Genomic DNA, 10,700 nt, shown 5'->3' on the forward strand with positions numbered 1-10,700 from the left:
TCGTTCTTCTACTGCCCTCATAATCTACCTTCGTTCTTCTACTGCCCTCATAATCTACCTTCGTTCTTCTACTGCCCTCATAATCTACCTTCGTTCTTCTACTGCCCTCATAATCTACCTTTGTTCTTTTACGTACTGCCTCATAATCTAACTAAGTACCATTCTGCAAATTGCCTCTCGGCTAAAAATGCACAGAACACTTCCTTACAAATATCTTGATTTAATTATATGTCTGCCTCTGCAAAAAATAGTTTGTATAAACCGATAACACACCTATACGAGGGGGACCCAAAAGAACCGGACAGATTTTTTAAAAATCATTTATTCATTCAAATTCTTCTTTAAGAATTTGCTGGAGTGAACTCCAAGTTACTTGAGACAGTTCCGCAAGTTCGTCAATAATTCAACGTCGATCTTCAGGGATTAGGTCCCTTATTTTCGCAACATTCTCTTCAGGGTGTTGAGTGGAAGGACGACCTGAGAGAGGTTGGTCGTCAATTGAAATTTCCCCTTTTGAAGCGGGAAAACTACTCAATAACTTGCGTTCTCACCGTAGCATCATCATTGTGGGCTGTCTGTAGCATTTCCTCTGCAATTTTTCACAGGAGAAAGCTAAATTTGATTGCAGCAAGTTGCTCAAGAAAATCATAAAAAACGATGAGTGCGTAAACGAAGCACGTCACAAAAATATTTGCAATAATGAAGACGGCCTTCCAGGCAGAAACGCTTAGCAAACTAAGTGATGAATATTAGTTGCATGAGCACATGCTGGGAGAATGCGGTGCTACCAAAACCTCGCCCACCATTCAGGCAGTCCGGTTTTTTGGGTCTCTCCTCGTACGAGTTCAGATTGTCCTGCGTGAATGTACTGTATGATCAGATTTCTTATCGTTCAAGAAAAATGTTTCTAATTTACATTCAAAATTGAAGTTGACTAAACATTTTGCCAAGATTTTATTTTAATGGTATTAGAAATAATTTTTATTGTCCATTTTTTTAAAATTTGATTGCAATTCAAATGGTATCCCGAACATGACTCTGAAATGGTCCCCTGCTCAAGGTCTCTTTATGCGGGCCGTACGGTGCAAAAATTACTACTTGGACGTTACTTTAGTAGACAATTAAGTTCTAAAACAATAAGATAAGTTTAACTAAAAAATTTCAAATGGACCCGTTCTCATGTTGCATTTTCCTGTATTTAGAGCCTAGACTCATAACCTCCGTTTGATTGTCAGGGGGGTTTGTTGCTGTTGGCCGTGCTTCTGAGTACCTTGCTTCTTGTGGTCTACCGACTGGGGGGCAGCGCCCCCTGGCTCTGCACTTCCTCAGGTTGGAACATAACTTGCTACGAGTACAATGGAATTACACCCAGTGGACTGCAAATACCCTCAGCCGACCGAGGACACTCGTCATCAGAACACACAACACTTTCACAAGTGAGTCAAGTTGACACCTCGAGGAGCGCTAGTGATGAAGTCAGCAGTTCACTGGGAAACTTATCGAGTCCTCTTCTATCGGCCGAATCACTTCTCAAACAAGAAGGAGTCAAACTTTATAAATTTATTGAAGCTTTATTAAACAATACCGGAAAGCCTGCAAACAACGCAGAATCACATTCATTTTTTACTAATCATGGCTGGGAAAGTGACGATTATTCTTCTGAAGAAGTGACTCGTTATGAAAATGGAGAGCAATATACTTCCAGCTTCACAACTTTTGAAGGTACGTCCGAACTAACAGACTTCCCTTTCGATGTCACTGCTTCCATTCTTACATACGAGTCATCCGCTACAACGACGTCGCTGGCGTCGAAAACTACCCATGCTGTAACAACCGCATGGACACCCTACACAACACATCTGCAAGATAATTATAATTATTATGAACGGGATGGTACTGAACCTGTAAAATTTCTGTCTCAGTTAACGACATTTCAATGGAACAAATATTTTACCCGGAATTTTGAAGATACTACGAAAGAAACCCAACCGGAATATTTCTACGATACTTCTCATCCCACTGAAAGCGTCGCAACTGGCCCAGGCACAGTAAAGATATCAGATGCTAAATCTTTTTCTTTCACTTCCAAGCATACGACAAAAGCAGCGACGTCGATTACCGAGAATAAATTACTGGAAACCACATGGAACGGAAATTTTGAAATCGTTACTAGTTTTTCAAACGACAGTGAAAGTGTCATTAATTCTTCACTATCAATAACAAAAGTGTCTGAAGAAAAAGGATTTACGAGCTCTAATTCAAGCGCTACTACTCCAATTTCGCTGAATAATGAATTTGAGAACACGGCAAAATTCAATGCAGGAATGCGCGATCCAGCGATCAGGTCTGAACAACGCCGCTCGCTCCACGACAACACCACTGAAGACATTGCTGCAGTAAGCGACGCAGAGGTTTTCGATAATTCCGAAGCTTGGCAATCCAAAACATCTCGCACGCAGCAGCAAAATTTTGCTGACGATGTGCGAGAACGAGAGGAAGCGTTTACAGATAAATACGTCAATTGTGCTGGTGACAAGACAAATGCAACTCTTTCAGTGGCGCAATCCTGTGCGTTAAAACTGAGGTGAGTTTTGATAAACTATGTTTATCTATTTTCACCTCAGGGTGTTAATCTCTATGGAGTTGATTCTCTTTGACGGGAATGGGGTTAAAAGAAAATGAACCTTTTGAACTTTACAGTGTCTAGCCGTTGAGTTGTAATTTTTACTGGATGATAAATGACTTATAGTTTTGAAACACTGTGAGTTTGAAGGCAATTTTTTATTCCTTTAACTGACTTTTTAAGGAAATTTCAAGTGGTGAAGGACGATATTTAGTTTTGCTTATAAAATTTTTATCTGCATTCCATACATATTCTTAATGTACTGTTGCAGGGTGGCTAAAGCGGCGAGGGATTCATTAAATTTCACCCTTCTGAACCAAAAGCAGACCACCGCATGGCTTGTTTCACAACACGACTCGCCAGCCCCACGTGACCAACAGCACATCAAAAACATTTTGTATTGGGTCGAAGTAAGAACCGATTTATATTCTTAATGTCCTTTCAATTCTGGTTTCCTATCGAAAGATACGCATTCTGCTATCTCATTTGTATCCTTACTGGATGCTTTACTATAATTATTCCTTATTTTTAAACATTTCATCTAATGCCGGGTAAGCTTTTTTTAGACGAGGATTCATCTTGAAATTTTATTTGCAATCCCTCGTGTGCCTCTCACAGAAGGACCCACCAGTGTACACCCGAGGCCCAGAGTTCTTCCAGGAAAATCAGTGTCCGGTGAGCAACTGTCGGGTGATCGCTGACCGCAGCCTCGTCAGACCCGATGACGTGCACGCCATCGTCTTGCACTCTTGGTGGCTCCTCAGATCTCCTCGTCCTGTCAAGCTTCCTTCCAAGCGCGAGTGAGACAAATCGTAAAGAGATTGACAAAAAATTATTTAGCACGAAGTTAATTTCATATTTGTAATCAAATGTATGCCAACTGCAGCCCTTGAAGGTACATTGAAATCAAATGCATGCCAACTGCAGCCCCTTGTAAGCAGATGAGTCGTGTCATCGGAGCGGACTCCGAACTATGATCGGACGATTGTAGTGGGAAGGTTGAATTTTTGGCCTATGACATGACGTGTTTTGGTCTCGATTGTGTCATTAGCTTTCTAGCCACAGCAGGAAATTCAATCGTTAGGAAAATGGACGACCTTTATTTATCGAAGTGGGCTTTAAATACAGAAATTTGCCATTTAGAGTCATTGATAAATTCGCAGCAAATTAGTTTATGGATCTTTGTAAGTTGATAATAAACTGTTCAAAAAGATTGCGGGATGTCAACGGAATTTTTAAACACAATTAATAGTCAGGTCATAAAAGATGACGATTATTCCAACATCATATATGAATATTTAATTTTACTTTTCTCCAGGTTCGTGAACGCAAAAATGATCCTGCAGACAGGAGAGGCGCCCATCAGGCATCCAGGCAACTTCCATGCTTTCGACGGCCTCATCGACTACACTTTCGGCTACCGGCGTGACTCAGACATCGTTAAAACGTCAGGAATTTTCACTCTCATACCAAACCTACCCTAGCCTAACCCCTAGCCTAATTTACCCTAGCCTAACATAACTAACCCCAGCCTAACATAACTTACCCTAGCCTAACATAGCCTAACCTTCTTCAGAGACTTGGGTTTTGGGATCAAATAACGCGATGAGAGCTCTGGAATAAATATTTGTTCGGCCATAGCACCGAATTAAAGTAAAAATCGTAATGTGAGTGTGCTTGTTTTGTGCGAGTAAGGGTGACTTGTGATTTAGGAGTAATGTTATTAGTAATAGTGATTTGAGATATAAAATTAAATCCTTATAAAAGGGACCTGATCTGTGCGAATGGCACATTAATTTGCAAACTATAAACAGGATATGAAATAAGTGTGAAATGTAGTAAAAAATGTATAATAACAATATTAACACCGGTCTGGGTAGTTAATAAGTAAGTACCGGCATATAATTTTCAATTAATAATTTAACTTGAATATTGTTGCCAGGAGAGGCTCCGTGGTGCCTCGTTCTTGGACGCCCACAACAGGAGATGTAACACCGCTACCCCTCGCCAGCTCCAAAACAAAGATGGCCGCCTGGTTCGTCTCCAACTGTCATGACGCTCCCAGTGGCCGAATGAAGTGAGAGATGACACCTACATACAATAATATTTATAACAATTGTTCTGTAGCGCGGCTGGGAAGGTAAAAAATTAGAAATTATTGATGCTCTTTAACTGCGGCGCATCTTAAGTTACGAGCTGCAGTTACGGCTTATGCAAATAGTATTAGTAGAGCATAGTGGCATTGAAAGTTTCACGTTAAATAATATCTCGTGTCTACTTTTGAGCCTATTGACTATAAACTCCAAAGCTGCAGGATGTTTAAATCAAGTCATATGGTATGATATCCCAATGGAAACTAATTTGTCTGTTACTATCTGATCTGGCATTCCAACTTAAAGGAATAAGGCATCTTGTCTGTGAGAGTCAAATATTCCTGATATATCTAGCCAAAATTTTGCGCTAAAAAATGTCTTGGGCTTACCGAGTGGTTAAGATCTCCAATATTAGAGCATTTATTTGGGGGTTCAAAACTCGCAACTAGTTGTAAAGATTCTGGTCGACTTCGGCATGGTGGCCGGGTGGTGGAGAATCGGCGAGGGGCATACCTGGCGTTAGTAAAGGATTAACAAGTAGTTAAAAATCTAACAATAATTTTAGTAGTAACACTATATATATATATTTTTAAATTCAAACAATGTTTGATTTCGTCAGGCTGGCGATGGCGCTGCGGCGACACGGCGTCGAGGTCGACATCTTCGGAGGCTGCGGCAACGCTACATGTGCGCCTGCGCAGGACGCGCGATGCTACGAAATGCTGCACCGAAACTACAAATTTTATTTGTCCTTCGAGAATTCCCTGTGCAATCATTACGTCACAGAGAAATTCTACAACATCCTTAAGTAAGGGCAGAGGCTTTACATATACTAGAATGCAATGAAAATTAATTGCATGGAATGCATAGTTGAATGCATTTCGAATGAATTGAATTGTCAGAAAAGCATTTCTTCGAATTCTCTTACTAGAAATTTATCGAAAAATAAGGAGCTCTGTGACCAGCTATTAACCGAAAGAGCAAAATGCGCCGCAAAATTATGTTGTCATTATAAAAAGGTAATCGAAAATTAACCTGTACTTTATAATATTTTATGTTGATATCATACATAACGTAATCATTGATTGCTGAGGTACGACGTAGTGCCCGTGACGTACGGCTTGGGGCACGAGCTAACGGGTGCTCCACGTGACGCGTACGTCGACGCACTGGATTTCCCGGACATCGCGACGTTGGCAAAGCACCTCTTGTATCTCAACGCTAACGCCACCGCATACAACGCTTATTTCAGGTGAAAATTAATGCGGTTTTAGGTCTGTATTTCATGTCATACTCATTCAGTATATAAATGAGGAGTATAAGAATCTCATGTACATGAGCTGCTTTTTTAAAATGCCATTCCTATCAAGTAGTGAGTTTTTCCGAAATAATTCTTAGTTCTCTTATGCTTTCAACCGGAGTAGACATCCATGAGTTATTGCTACGGGAGGTTGGTAAAAAGTGCTTCGGCACTTAAAAAGCCCGGATTATAGTTATATAAATTAGATAATTACGGGTACATGGTTATTACACGAAATATTTCTCTCTTGACCCGTAAATTTATTCCATTCTGATGCAGGTGGAAGAAGTTCTACGAGGTACAGCCTCACTACGGCAGAAGGAGCGCCTTATGTCAGGTGAGGACACAGGTTGCTGATTTTAAACAAAAAACATATAAGCTAGATTGTCAAAGAAAATGGTATTTAAATATTGAAAATATTTTTCAACATTAAGGTTTCTCAACTCGACCCTTAACCCTTGAGTTAAGGTCCCTCAACTCAAAAATTTTGATATTTGGACTTGCGTGACTATTAGATCAATCGTGTAAAATCCAAAAATTTTTACCAGGCCATTCAAAAAGGGGTTTATGATAAAGTTTATTGATTGATTTATGTATAAATTGCGTAGGGATTAAGCTTAAAATTGTTGACATTGCGGAAAACCTCACACGACCTCGCAAGAACAGAAATGTCACAGCTGTCAAGCGTCATAGGATCGTCATTTTTCATGTTTTTTTAGCGCGAAATCGCTTTAATGATGTAATTAATTTTTTTTGTAGACATGATAGTGATTAATATCCTATGATACGATTGAATGACGTAAAATATAGAGATACGTTAGTGAATAATATTCCGTGCTACAATAGAATGGTGAAAAATTTTAAGAGTAGACATCATTCTTAGTGCATCATAGTTTAACATCAATAATTGTACTGTAGCACGTAGAATTTAGGAACCTGTTAGTTATTAATATTCTCTGCTACCACAGAACGACGAAAACTATCGAAATCTTAGTGACTTATTTTTTTTATGATGCTATTGAAATTTCACATCTATTTCAAAGCCACGCTATTTTTAGCGCATTTTCTCATTTATGGAAGAAATGCACTTTTGTGCTCGCCATGTCCGTCTGTCTGTCTGTCCGTCTGTCCGTCCGTGACCTCAAGTTTTCGTCGACGAGAAAATGCGCTCTCTGTCACTCACTGCTGTGAGTACTGAGTTGTATTTTTTCAAATTTATTTGTTCAAATTCCAAACTCTACCCAAAGTTAATTTATCGTCATTTATTTTTTAATGTAACGTAACACTTGAGTACGTCGTGTGACTCCACTGACGCCACGACGTTGCTCCAAATCATGTCCCAACTGCCTAATCGTCGGGAGTAGGCGAAATCCTGCTCCATGAACTCCATAAGCGCTCCATATCTTGCTTATCCATAAACTCCATAAGCGCTTCATCTTGTTCATCCATAAACTCCATAAGCGCCCCATCTTGTTCATCCATAAACTACATAAGCGCCCCATCTTGTTCATCCATAAACTCCATAAGAAGCTCCATCTTGTTCATCCATAAACTACATAAACTCCATCTTGTTCATCCATAAACTCCATAAGCGCTCCATCTTGTTCATCCATAAACTCCATAAGAAGCTCCATCAAGTCGAGGCGCCTCTGTTTTAATTGTGTGCTTGAGTTTTATTGAGAGAATAACTGCCAGGCTTTGATGTCAAACGAGCGGCCGTTGCTGACATTCATCAGTCGCGCGCGCGTAAAAATAGAGACGACTTGTGATTGCTTGCAGTTCAGTGACGAACAGTTGAGACGATAGGCGTGATATTGGATGACGTGTGACGTGATCGCTGTACATGACAGAGCGATAGAATAGTGTGACGTGATATTAGTTGACGTGTGACGTGATCGCTGTTCATGACAGAGTAATAGAATAGTGTGACGTGATATTAGATGACGTGTGACGTACGTGATCGCTGCACATGGCAAGATGAATCGGTACGTACACGATATCAATGGTTTGAAATATATAATCAAGTATGCATTGCAATAATTATCATCAGTTTTGAATTACTCCTGTTATTTAGCTGTTTTGCAAGAAAATTGGTCTGCATTATTTGGTACTGAATCCAATACTCTGTCAAATGAAAAGTAATCAGCGGTCATATATATACGTTCAAATCTTCATAAAATCCTCGTATCGACACAGCTGCTACATTCCTAGTTTCTAATTATTATTACCAGCTGTGCGACGATTACATCACTCTTCTATACATACATCATTATTATCACACTACTATTAACACATTACAATTAACACATCACTACTAAGACATTACTATTAACACATACTATTAACACATCATTCTTAACACATCACTACTAACACATTTCTTGCCCAGCTGTGCGAGGTGGCGGGGGGCGCTGTGCCCCCCCTGCGCCAGTACCCCAACATGGCGGCGTGGCAGCAGCAGGGCCAGTGTCTCGACGCCCGGCACGACCTCACGATCAGGGACTTCCTTGATGACAGGCAATGAGTGCACGGCTTCAGTCAATGCACGATGGCTTTAGTCATTGCATGATGGCTTCATTCATTGCAGGGCAAAGTTATGTAATCACTTCAGATATTATTTTACTCTATCAATTTATCTTAGTCTTAATCTCAATCCACGGAGAGTGGTGGCATGCGCGCGCTCAGGAACCCAAATAATCTTTTATTTTAGTTTCAGTGCGGGCTCCTTTTAATATATTAAATGTTTGGTCTTCTGGAAATACGTTTGATGACATAGGAGAGTTTAGATAGATGCTAGGATAACTTTTAATGGCAAGCGATTAGTTGTTAATTGAATAAGTGATGAATGTAGAGGTCTATTAATCAAATAAAAAATACCTTTTAAAGTTAATGTTAATTGCCATTTTACAATTATTTGCTTGACGCGCTAACATAGTTCTTACCCAGAATGACGGAAAGGATCTCAATAGAAGAGGAGCGTAATTTATTTAGATTTTAGATCACCACTATACAAATGCATGCGACGTTAAGCGACGAGAGATCGAATTTACCCGTGAAATCTGATTAAGTTTTCCGTATAGTCTCTCCTACCTTCATTCCATCGCAAGTCAAAGTCTTGCAGTGAAATTTGTTTACTTTTGCGTGAGCAGCAGTGAGCTCAGCGAGCATTGAAAAATACTCATTGCTTGAGACAGGCAGGCTTGACCACGTCTCGAAGATAGCCTTAAATGTGCCTGAAAAGAAGGAAGAATCTCTTCCTTGAGCTGGACTTCTCATGGTACGATCCTGGCAGACCAAAGGAACAAGGCAGCAATGAGACTTGAGGTCACAGGAAGTTGCTGAGACACCAAGAAATATGTGTTGTTGGCTTCACGGTCTCACTCTTCAGGATATTTCCTAAATGCGCCGGAAACAAGCTACTCTTATTTCCAGCCCAAGCTCTCACTGAAGTCTACGGTCAAGAATGGGAAGCAACATCGAAAGTTTGGGTGCAATAAATTTTCGTTGCCATTTAGGGTTTTGCGGAAGTCTTGTTCGTATCTAAGACGAGGATAGTAAGTGCAGCTCTTCTAATGCTCGGCGTACTAGTTAATAGATTCTCTACGTAGAAATACTTAGTTCGGTGAGAATGGTGGTCTCGCTTCCTAATGAATTGCAAAATATTATTCTGAATAATGTAGCTATCGGCTGTATATGTGCATTGTATGAAATGCTTCCAATTGCCAACTTAATTGATGTAACATGATTAATGAGGCCATATATATATAGATGCAAAGTCCATTTAGTAGGATAATTAGGGGAATATTTATTTGAAGTTAGGTACCATCTATTATGCACTGTACAGATGAAGTCTATTTACTGAATGTTCAAAATATGAACGCGCATAACGGCTTTGCCGCAATCTGATCAAAGATGCATAAATCTCGTCAACTGCAAACATCGGTCCAATTTTAAATACATAAATTGGTCTAAAGTCTAGAATTTATAAAAAATAGAAAACTATAAACTAATTTTTCTGAGCTGCTAGCTACTATATAAGGATTGGAAGACAGACCACGCAGACACGGGACAAAAACTTGCGAAATGTTGTGTCGAGCTTCCGTAGAGTTTGCACCAGAGCACAGACAGCAAATGGACGCCCTGCAAAGTTTGGCTCTGCGGCTTCTCGGTTAATTGGCGTCGACTGCAGGAGTGAAAATCGTTGCCTGAATCGTCTCTTTTCTGCACTGAGGAGCAAATGAATTGATCGAAGTTCAATCCGCGGTTTTAGGATCAAAAACAAACAAAATTAAGAGGAATAGTTCAACAGCCGCTCTATGTTTCAACTGGCGACTTTAAATGGACAGCACAAAGACGTGTATGTGACTGCTAATATTTATTGGACAATTGGAACCTCGATTTCAGAAATTTTGTACCTTCCAAATTGTAATATTTGCTGTTGTCTATCATTAATGCGCTTACAATTAATTCATCAAACTAAATGATGGCGTACAAATAAATGTCATGAAACATCGCAATGATGCGGTCTAACACTTTTTTCCAACTTGAATCGTTAACGATTTTGAGCCCTTCTGAGAGATTTTTTAAAATGAATTTATTTCTTCCAACTTCAATAGTAACTGTTCAGAACGTATAAATAACTTTTTCGCTGAAGTTTAGCGTGACACTATACATCGTCGACGTT

At 39.8% G+C, this 10,700-nt stretch overlaps 1 protein-coding gene across 1 annotated transcript; it reads left to right on the top strand.

Annotated features, from left to right (window-relative positions):
* Positions 1–1,232: 1,232 nt before the first annotated feature.
* On the top strand, positions 1,233–8,888 carry LOC108676301 (the record flags this gene model as incomplete). Its single annotated transcript, XM_018164362.2, is given in 9 exon segments — positions 1,233–2,584; positions 2,895–3,033; positions 3,242–3,423; positions 3,942–4,070; positions 4,566–4,700; positions 5,336–5,524; positions 5,810–5,968; positions 6,296–6,353; positions 8,406–8,888. Coding segments are annotated over 9 exon segments (2,478 nt in total), but the record flags the coding sequence as incomplete, so codon positions are not given.
* Between the last annotated feature and the right edge of the window lie 1,812 nt (positions 8,889–10,700).

The sequence above is a fragment of the Hyalella azteca genome, unplaced genomic scaffold (assembly GCF_000764305.2).
Source record: "Hyalella azteca isolate HAZT.00-mixed unplaced genomic scaffold, Hazt_2.0.2 contig5826, whole genome shotgun sequence".
Lineage (NCBI taxonomy): Eukaryota > Metazoa > Arthropoda > Malacostraca > Amphipoda > Hyalellidae > Hyalella > Hyalella azteca.